Source organism: Sinocyclocheilus rhinocerous, unplaced genomic scaffold (genome assembly GCF_001515625.1).
Source record: "Sinocyclocheilus rhinocerous isolate Xijiao unplaced genomic scaffold, SAMN03320098_v1.1 scaffold584, whole genome shotgun sequence".
NCBI lineage: Eukaryota > Metazoa > Chordata > Actinopteri > Cypriniformes > Cyprinidae > Sinocyclocheilus > Sinocyclocheilus rhinocerous.
This window is the reverse complement of record NW_015630348.1, coordinates 2,709,812-2,721,274: the sequence shown is the minus strand read 5'-3', so window position 1 is coordinate 2,721,274 and position 11,463 is coordinate 2,709,812. Positions and strand designations below refer to the sequence as shown.

General features: G+C 39.7%; 1 protein-coding gene across 1 annotated transcript in view; it reads right to left on the bottom strand.

The window, feature by feature from the left end:
• Nucleotides 1-11,463, bottom strand: part of LOC107740173 (protein diaphanous homolog 2-like) — a 429,112-nt gene that overhangs the window by 268,490 nt on the left and 149,159 nt on the right. Inside the window, exons 16-18 of the mRNA XM_016552518.1 lie at nt 10,858-10,922; nt 8,990-9,094; nt 3,653-3,715 (exon numbers count right to left, since the gene is read on the bottom strand). Of these exons, the coding sequence (XP_016408004.1) occupies nt 3,653-3,715; nt 8,990-9,094; nt 10,858-10,922 (233 nt within the window). The remainder of the gene's footprint in view (nt 1-3,652; nt 3,716-8,989; nt 9,095-10,857; nt 10,923-11,463) is intronic.

Below are 11,463 nucleotides of genomic sequence, written 5' to 3'. Positions count from 1 at the left end.
CAAAGTATTTTCGCTTTCGCAACGAAACACAGCGTCTTCACAACATGGTGGCAGCGTCAACAATACTACAGCGAGAATCAAAGTTATGCCTTCTTTCTTTGCGTGAACATTTGGCGGTGTTATGCAAATCTTCCCACACAGTGACGTAGACATGTGGGGCCGTGTTTAAACAAGACATTTTAGTAGGGCGTGGACATGTCTTAACTTTTATAAAGAATATCTCTTTGGGTTTGAGACTTTAGTCTTTGCAACTTTAGGGATCTTATTTATGCACAAACAGCTTGTAACACTCCAAAGAGAAAGGAAAACTTGAAATTGCATCATATGACCCCTTTAAACTAATGTTTTAATGTAAGAACTTTTAATTATCAATTAATTATCAATAAATATCAATTATTTAATGTCTTTAATTTAATGTCTTTAAAAAAAGTCTTATTTAATTTTCTCTGCAACTCCATGTGCCAATACAAATGTGTAATCTAAGGAAATAGCAAATATGAGGAAGAGTGAGATCAATCAATCGATAAACCAATAAATAAATAAATAAATAGGTGTTTGTCTTAATAATATAATAATAAATTAAGTAGTTATTATTATTATTATTGTACAATTAAGTAGTTATTATTATTATTATTATGTATAATAATAATAATAATAATAATAATAACAATTTAGTTATTATTATTATTATTAATATTATTATTATTATTATTGTTATTATTATTATTAGATTTAATATTTAAAATTTAGATTTAAAATATTACATAACTTTAGAAAAACAAAATAACCCACAATTTGCTTTAGGTCAGGGAAGAGTTAATTGTGGACCCTGTTGCAGGAAACGTTCAATACACAGAAAACAAAACACAGATAAAGAAGGTGAGATGAAGCTTAACTCTAGGTAACGGGCATTATACAGCAGCATAGTATAACCAATTTCTATGGGCCTCGTAGGATTCCTATAAGCTTGGCTCACGCACACACACAATTTAAAAGCCATTTCAGTTTCAGATTAGCAGCGGAGAATGAAAAAGCGACTGACACTGAGGGCATAACTCAAAAGAAACAAACATGGTGAAGTTTATGATGATCATCTGTTATTGTTTTTAAGACGTAATAACATAAGTGTTGATTCGTTCCGTATGGAACATACTTAACTGTGATTACACCGAATGACAAGATGACAGTATCGATATTTGTTTGCGGATGAAATATGGAAAGCGCTTTGTGTAGACTGATTCATCTCGTTTAATCATAAAGCATAACAGATGAGAGTAAACCATTAGACTTGATTAACATGTAAATTGCCTCTGTAATTTGCTAATAGATTGAGCGTATGAATAGGATGCAGCCACCTGAACTTTTAGCAGTAATGAGAACAGTAATCGAGCTTGAACGCTCATGCAACTGGTGGCGGCAGGCAGTCGACCTCTCTGCTCCATCCTCTAGATCCTTAACCTTGAGCCACAATCTACAGAGTTTTTAGCCAAATACCTGTTTCTTGTTCTTTATTTTTCTTCCCTGACTTACTTTCCTGGTAACTGAAGATAACTGAAGTTCACAAGATGGTCTCCAGGAAGAGAAGCCATTATGAAGGAGTCAGGGCTCAATTCATCTAGAAACTGATAAGACAATAGGTGGTAAATGTCCTGACAAATCAGCCTTGCTCTGCTCACAACAGAATAAACAGGTATTTTGAATCATTGATAAAGGGTAGCCAAGTCTCTTTAGCAACAAATGATATGCAAATGCTTCAATTAGAAGTCCCAATAGTCCAGATATGACTTGACCTTTGGATGATCACAAACCATTTTTCTCCCTCCTTCTTCTTCTCAAATCTTACTTTGCGCCTCATTCTCATTACTGCTTAGTGAAAAAGTTTCTCATTTTCTAAAGCAATTCCCCTCTCTGTGCTCCAGCCTCAGTTCAGTTGATTAGGAGAATGATATGCGTCGAGCCACATTTTTATATGCATTACCGAGTGTTTGATTACACAATGCAGGCAGTGGATTGTTTATTAGAGGGGAAATTAAAAAGGTGTAGGAGCATCATGCAGGAAGCTGAGGTCCCTTGACGAGTACCCTGTCTCATGATTATGCGTCTGTCAATCTCCGGCCCGTTGTGACCCATTTTCTCTTTTAAGTTTAATACAAGAGAATGGCAAGCAAATTAGCTGCTAAATTAGAGCACCGTCATTTCCGCATCGCTTTGGCCCTCTGTGGCAGCTTGTGGCACGCTGCAGACCCTCCAGTCACGGTTCTGGAATGCTAATCAGCCTCCAGCACTCAATTTTCTCTAGCCATACCCCTTATTCTCTTTAAACAATATCCATCATTTAGACCAATTTTAAAACCAAAACCCATTTTACACAGGAAAATTTTTCATTTAGGGCTCCTTTCCCCCTCTGTTTTCATTTTGGCTTCTTATCTTGCTTTAAAAAGCAATTTATGAAGCAAAAGTCTGGTTTGATAAAGGTCTAAGCTGGCCACTGACCTGAATTTGCTGGCCGTCTCCCATACCATTCAGTGGCACTAATTAGCAGTCAGCATGTCTGAAACTATCTGTTATATATGGACAGGACAATATCAAGTAGACAAGCATCCATTTACACTCTCAATGGGTGGGAGGGCACTCTGAGTAGAAACAGTCACAGTTTGGGTAATTAACTAGGGCTAACACACAATTAAACCATCCCAATCTCATCTGTGATGAGCAAGAGGCAAATTCAATTAGATTTGGTTACTACTGAGGGTTACAATACTCTAGTTAAATGCAAAGATGGGGTTTCATTTTCCCTTCCAGCTGGAACTGGCTCTGGGAGCCTGTTCCATCTCGTTCCTGTAGTTGACGATGAACATAATAGTGTTCATCGTCTGTTTTATTACGTCTTAAATTGATTTTTCCGTACATTTCTGCCATATGTACATTAATTGACAGTCACCACTGCTAAGCTACCACTAAATATTGTAGAAACTTAATTTGCTGTAAAGTTGCTTTGCAATGATTTGTATCGTGAAAAGCGCTGTACAAATAAACTTGACTTGACTTGACTTGACTGTAGCTAATGTGGAAGAGAATGATGCTAGCAAACCTAAAAATAAGGGAACCGACAAACTGCTTGCTTCATACACTTTCAAGCTTCTAAGAACTGAAAGTATTCACAGTATAGAGATTGTGTTTGGCGAGATTCACCATCACAAGCTGTTTATATGCTGGATATGTGGTAAGGATTATGGCCTAATTGTGTAGCATGCATTTGTAATGGATGATTGCACAGCATCTGTTGAGAGTCTTGAGACAATACAGAAAATCAAAGCTCTGGCTGATCAGTGAGAGGTAACAGCTTTGATCAACCTGTTAGAAGGTATAAAAAAATGCTGATTTTCAAAGATGTTTGAATAGCTTGTAGCTGGTGTGTGGTGAGCGCACTGGCGCCGTTGTCCTGTGGCTGCTGTCGCATCATCCAAGTGGATGCTGCACACTGGTGGTGGTTGAGGAGAGACCCCCACACATGATTGTAAAGCGCTTTGGGTGTACAACAATACACAATAAAGCGCTATATAAATGCATCATTCATTCATTCATTCATGTTGGCGGGTGGCTGCACTGAGCATGCTGGGAAGGCGGAGGGAAGGGTTAGGAGAACACCCACCTTGCTGTTTCTTTCGCTGATGCTTTTCTCTGCTTTTCTTAGCTTGTCTCTCTCACTAGTCAACTGGACAGGTGAGCGTCAGACAGACATAGATACATAGACAGAGCAATGGTAAGGCAAAGAGAAATTTCATAGCTGGAAGAGGAGAATAAAGCAAAAGCCAACTGCCAACTTTACTGAAGGTCACATGGCAATAAAACTTGGGGACAGCAAGAAATTGGATGCAAGCAGCCTATTTGAACATTATCAAAACACCGTGTTTACCTACTAATGAAGTAATACAGGGTTTCATTAGCGGTTGTTGTGAGCTTTGCAGGAGTGAATTCATAAATTAAGAACATCATTAAACACCCTCACACAGTTCCAGTTCCAGACACAATTGAGTGCAACAGTGCCACCCAACTTTTCAGCGGACTTGGTTCCGAAATTATTTGGCCCATAGAGATTTCTTACAAGTCTTTATTAAACCGTTAAAAGTGCTTTTTAGGAGTGGAATGGGGAAAAATATTAAGAAATATTAAGTTTTCAAAGACTTTCAAGTTATCAGTAACAATCAATTCCCCTATGAAGAAAATTTAATTTTTACTTCTGGAACCAGAGTGTTGCGCCAACATTACTGAAGGTCACATGGCAATAAAACTTGGGGACAGCAAGAAATTGGATGCAAGCAGCCTATTTGAACATTATCAAAACACCGTGTTTACCTACTAATGAAGTAATACAGGGTTTCATTAGCGGTTGTTGTGAGCTTTGCAGGAGTGAATTCATAAATTAAGAACATCATTAAACACCCTCACACAGTTCCAGTTCCAGACACAATTGAGTGCAACAGTGCCACCCAACTTTTCAGCGGACTTGGTTCCGAAATTATTTGGCCCATAGAGATTTCTTACAAGTCTTTATTAAACCGTTAAAAGTGCTTTTTAGGAGTGGAATGGGGAAAAATATTAAGAAATATTAAGTTTTTAAAGACTTTCAAGTTATCAGTAACAATCAATTCCCCTATGAAGAAAATTTAATTTTTACTTCTGGAACCAGAGTGTTGCGCACTATTGGCTTCAGTCATTTCCATGATGCTTTTGTTCCAACAGCGTCCATTTCAAAGGAATTTCTAGGCACAAGCGTCGGAAATGCAGTAAATTGGTTGTTGTGCATCTTTAGATTTGCTTCTGGAATCCTGTTCTTTCAAGTTTTTCCCATCATTTCACTGCCTTATGACGCGCTCAGTGAATTTAGCTCAAGCACTTAGATTCAGTGATGCTATGCTCCCGCTTTGAACTTGCTATGAGCAGCCTCTTTTAAAAAAAGAAAAGGGGAAAAATAACATCTTAACAGCCTCTTTTCATTCAGAGGAAGCATACTCTACTGCCTCTAAAATACACTTATATGGTGCAGTTTCCCCATACTGCATGTAGGGTGGAATCAAATATTAAAGACGTGCAATGGAAAAGAAGATGTATACCTTCATGGTGGGGACAGTGGAGAACTTTGATCACATTTGAAATCCTGTCCTTGCTTGTAGTGTTTAGTAAGTTTTGTTGTTTTTGTTTTTTTTAGCTGTATTTATTTTTGACGATATGAAGGGCAGAACATCAGCCAACACATTGAACACTGTCAAGAAGAACAGCAGCATCTTTGTATTCCTTGTGATCGTTTCCTCAAAGAGAGAGAGAAAGAGAGATGGCACACATGCACTGCATTTCAAACGAATCAGCCTGTAAAGGTGAATGGCCGAGCTGTGTCCCCTGATACTGACCATGGCAACAGCGCAGGGCACATGGCGACCAGCTCTATGATTCAAGCGAAGTGCTGTCCTTATCGGCATCATTACCGCAAGACTCCTTGTCAAATCCATCCCGGTAGTAGCAATAAGACGCAGGTCCAGCCCTGCACTGTACCATAATGTTACGAGTCCCATGTTGGTACAGACAGCTGACCGCACAGCTTTCTGAAACTTATCAGGTGCTGCAAAAGATTTCTCCCTCAGTATCGCTTGGGTTCTGAATTATTAAGAGAGCTACCGTTCGATTCCACATATTTGACACTATTCCCTTCCTGTAGAATGTCCAAGAGGAAAGAGACGAGGAACCCTGGAGAAATGTGTTGCACTTTGTTGCCGTTAATGTGACGCAATTACCAACTGCAGTCAAATCAAGAAAGGGAAATATCAATCCACCACAAAATGAAAAGAGAGAATATGGTTACATGCTTATTTAAAACTGGGCTTGGCAGAACAACTGAGCAGGAGGCCTAATAATGCATGCACTCTCATTAACTCTTAAAAATACATGAAATGAAAGTGCAAAGCTCTTATTTTATTCTTTCCATTTCACATTCAGTCTGTCCGGAATTTTCTGTACCACAGCTTTGATGAGCTCATCCGACTATTATTTTCGCATGAGCTGGCTCTCTTCAATTATGTGTTAAAGGCAAATCTGTTGATAAGCATGTCTTTGCTGTCATCTCTTTGTTGTCCTTTAAACCTCGGTCACCCTAATTGTACAAAATAATGTGAAAAATGTCTGACAGTCATGCTTTTCAGCTCAAAACTTTTGAAATGTACATCATAATGCAACCTAACAAGGCTTATTTTAGAGATGTTATTTTGAAACTTTTGTTATCATGAAATCTAAATCTAATAAACATTTATATAATTAATTTTAATTACATTTTTACAGTACAATGTGTTTTGAAACCAAGTTCTACTTTCCATCTGTACCAGACGACCAAAGAACAACAAGTTAGCAAGTGGGTTCAAGTGTGGGTGAGCATAGTCAGTTTTCACGGTGATGTGTTGTGCACCCACAACATTGTGAAACTGTAGTGGGAGAAGAGTTTTACACCGGCTGTCTAATAAAGGGTACAATTTGTCACCTTTGCGCATGACAACCTATGAGTTTATATCCCTTTCAGATGTGCCAAAACACCCAGGGGATATATGCAAGTCTCTCATGCTTAGCTAATAGCTTCGTTAGCGAGTGCATTATATGTTCTCTACCAGAAGCACCAGAAGTCTGTTGATGCGAGAATGTTCCAGAGCCAAAGCTTTGAACGTGCCATCAGAGTGCACATTTGGAAAGAGTATGCGTCTCCAGGGCTCCGCCTCGCTCCTCTACCTGTTAATGTGCTGGAGATGACTGAGCTTCAAAGAGAAGGTGATCGCCTTGGGGTAAGACTGAAGGACACCCAGGGAAAAACAACAGCCGAATGACACTGCTGTCCAGGAAAGCAAAGCTGGAGAGAGCAGGTGAGCAGTCATTAATGGGGTTGCGTGTCCGTGAGGAGGGACGCATTGGGTGCGCGCAATATGGCTCGGCATGAACCCACAACCTGACAACATTGCGAAACTGTAGTAAGAGAAGAGTTTTACACTGGCTGTCTAATAACGGGTACAATTTGTCAGCTTTGCGCATGACAACCTATGAGTTTACATCCCTTTCAGATGTGCCAAAACACCCACGGGATATGTGCAACACTCTCATGCTAATATCCGTGTGCTTCTTTAGTGAGCGCATTATATGTTCTCTACCAGAAGTACCAGAAGTCTGTTGATGTGAGAATGTTCTGGAGCCAAAGCTTTGAATGTGCCTTCAGAGTGAACATTTGATAAGTGTATGCGTCTCAAGGGCTCCGCTTCACTCCTCTACCTGTTAATGTGCTGGAGATGACTGAGCTTCAAAGAGAAGGAGATTGCCTTGGGGTAAGACTGAAGGACACCCAGGGAAAAACAACAGCCAAATGACACTCTGGTCCAGGAAAGCAAAGCAGGAGAGCAGGTGAGCAGTCATTAATGGGGTTGCGGTGTCCGTGAGGAGGGACACACTGGGTGCACACAATATGGCTCGGCATGAATGAGTGTAGAAAAGGAGGGATGATGGTGACTGATGAGGAGCAGAGTGCAGAGAGGCCTGGGCTCATGAATATGTGTAGGAGTTGAGAAAGTGATGGACGAGGCAGATGGAGGAAAGGAGGGAGGCAGAGTGGGTAACGTGCCGTGATTTGGCTCTCGGGGCAGATGAAGTGCAGGGGTGAGGACTGCACAAAAATGAAGTGTCGGGCTCTGAGACGCTCCGCTTTGCACGGGGAGGAACCCATTCCAGCTCCGCCTCCACTAATGTGCCCATTTGGTAAATCTGTAAGAATGAATGGTGGTCCAAGCTGCCAGGGTCCTTAATGACAGCAACTCATCTCGGTTTGAAGGTGGGGAGGCTCTTGTTGGAAGAAGCTGGGGGCAATAGGGCTTAGAAATGCTGAGAGGTAAGTAAACAGAAAGACAAAGTGTTGGCTTTTCCGACCGCAATATATTTGGTTTCTGGAAAACTATTTACGCCGTGGATGGCGCTTCACAAATGGTGATATTTTTTTTCCTCCTATTAAACTCCATAAGCTAAGCAAGCAAGCTACTTCTTTTGTCCCAAGGCAGCACTAAAATCTAAAATGTTTCAAATTGGGTTTGGTAGGAAATAGCAGTCATTTTGCGGAAGAAGGACTAAGGGTTTTTCTTGACAGGAACGATGATGTGAGATCCAAAGACGTAACACAATCCCTCAAAGCATTGATACAATAGCTAGGAACAGGCTGCGGTGGAGCAATTGAGAAAAATCAAATCCAACAATTTGAGGGGGAGATTGGCCCTTTATTAAATCATACAATCCCCCAAGTCTTAAAATACCCATTTAGAGCACCACTGCATTCACGATAAAAGATAAAAAGGTTTCAATTCGACCAAATTAGCAGAGTCTCTCCCTTCGCCGCCACATTAGAAGTTGCATTACCATTTGAAGCAGACAGAGAAAAACTGCTTCATATGACTTCACAACACAATAAGTACTAGTGATACTAATGTGCTTGTATAGCTCATTTTCAGGGCATTTGATGAGCTGAGCGTCAAGTAGGTTTTATGATGGAGGCAAATAATTTAATGCCTGGTAGTCTAATAGTCATTGGAGAATAGTCTGAAAACCGGAAAAAGTAGGCGTGTTGCTTCACGGATCTGTAGGACAAAGGGCTCTTCTAAGGCAACGTGAACTACAAAGCTCTCATGAGGGAAGATAAGAGAAACCTCAGTGGATTTGAAGCCTCTGAGAGTACAACAAAGCACAGATCTGTTCTGTGGTATAATCAGTGCCAATGGAAGGGTAAACTATGCATGTTAAAGGTGAACGCTAGGGAACCGGCATCGGTGGTAGCTTCCATTAGCGTTAACCTGTGTTTGAACCTTGGGTAGAGAGTGCAGAGCAGCTGAATGGGTCACACCTATGGGGCTGCTTGTGAACCTAAAGTGGTGATGAGAGAGATCATAGTATGTACAGTGGGTTATGGTGCAAGTGTTGTTACCTGGGTCTGCAGGGTGTTGATCTGAGACTCTAGCTCCTTGATTTTCTCCTCCTGCTTCTGCAGTTCGGCCTTCGCCTCCTGCCGTGCGCTGAACTCCTCGTCGAACTGAAGACAATAAAACACACACAAAAACATTGACATAACCATATGGATTCCATCGACCACAGGACAAATTAACACATTCAGCATGTCTCTCCACCTTCACTATCATCAACATCTTGATCCAAGACTAAGCTTTTACTAGCTGCAACATCTGGGTCTTATTCACTTACAAAGTGATCTAACACATGTGCAAATATAATATTGATGAATATGGATCTAAATAATCCAGAATTTAGATTTACTCCACTGTTTAAAAGTTTGGGGTCAGTAATTATTTGGCAAGGATGCATTAAATGGATCAAAATCACAGTAAAGATGTTTACATTATTTAATTGAAACTATTCTGAATATTTTGTAATGCTGTTCTTTTGAGTCATAAATAATAAGGTTTCCATAAAATTATTAGGTGACACATCTGTTTTCAACACTGATAAAAACAATATAAAATGTTTCCTAAGCACCAAAACAGCATATACGAATGAGTTTTGAAGGGTCATGTGACACCGAAGACTGGAGTAATGGCTGCTAAAAACTAGTTTGCCATTACAGGAATAAATTACATTTTAAAATGCATTACAGTAGAAAACTATTGTTTTAAATGGTAATAATAGTTCACAATATTACTGTTTTCACTCATTTAATTTTTGATTAAATAAATGCAACCTTGATGCGCATGAGAGACTTTTTTTCAAAAACATTTTTTTTAAATCTTACCAAGCTTACCAACTTTTGAATGGATGACAGTGTGCATATAAATATTAGATGCATCATATTCTATTAAATCTATATGTATGTATAAAAAATTATACACAGCTGCAATCAAATGCATACACACAGTTAGTTAGTGTGACCCAGTGTTTTCAGCTACCCAGTAGTATTTGTGCTACAGTACTTTGCCTTTAAACCGCAAGCCTCAGATATCTGGCTGACATTTGGAAGAGTTGGGCAGGAAGCTGAGCATAAGCATGGATACACTCTCAAAGCATTGTGGGATACAGCTTTTGGCTTCACTGACAACACCAGCAAGTGTTAGCATCCTCATGAACCTCCAGAGGAAATGTTTGAACTAAAAAATTACAATATTGTTCAGTGGGGCCTTTCACACTATTTGAAATGGTGCCTGTAAATAGTGTTCCCAGTATGGCACAAACAAGTGGACAATAATGTGTATATAAATATTAGATACATTATATACTATTAAATTTATACGTATGCATTAAAAAATGACATTCAGCATTGGTACACAGCTGCAAACACAAGCATACACACAGTTAGTGAGTGAGACCCAATGTTTTCAGCTACCCAGTAGTATTTGTGTTACTTTGCCATTAAACTGCAAGCCTCAGATGTCTGGCTGACATTTGGCAGACTTGGGCAGGAAGCGGAGCAAGAGCATGGATACACTCTCAAAGCATCATGGGATACAGCTCTTGGCTTCACTGACAACACCAGCAAGTGTTAGCATCCTCATGAACCTCCAGAGGAAATGTTTGAACTAAAAAATTACAATATTGTTCAGTGGGGCCTTTCACACTATTTGAAATGGTGCCTGTAAATAGTGTTCCCAGTATGGCACAAACAAGCTTGCAGATTGGAGCATCAGCATTGATTCTGCTTGCACTGATACAGATCATGTTGCTCTGCTGCCAGCTATTGATCAGACGAGAACAATCAATGTGCTGTCTCACCGCTCATGGGAGAAAAGTTTGGTGACAGCAGCATGGTTGCATACCAATAGCGGCACCCAGGGTGATTAATAAACTCACCTTTTTGGAGAATTCAGCCGCTTTCTGCTCGCTCTCTTCCACTTTGGCTTTATCCACGCACTGATCTGTCATACACAAACAGTCGGATGCATGAAAATGCACAAAACACACAAGTATATGTAAATTACAAGGTGCATTGTTAACAAGATGCTTAAGATTCCACATCAGACACCGAATGAAGACAATCAAAAGAACAAAAAACCGAACAGAATAAAATGAACCTGTCAGTGTCTCATTCCCCCCTCTCCTCTGGAGATTTGTATTCTGTTCTGGAGGTTTGAGATGTAAATTTAAAAACGGCGCCCCACAAAATCTGTTTTCAACTCATTAAAGTAAGGGAAGAAGTGAGAAAATCTAACATTTTTTTTGTTTCTGTAGATGGGTTTGAAACTTTTAATGAGCCTTTGTTGGCAAGTTACGAAAGTGTTAGTGACAAAACACAAAAGAGGGGCAAAGAAGAAAAAAAAGAGAGGAGAAAAATTTACATCACCCTTATTTTATTAATTCCTTTGGTGTCCAAGAACTTGCATGACAAAACAATTGGCATCAAATGCTTTCCCTCACAACATTTAATCATAAAACAAATGAAAAAAGTCCAGGACTGCA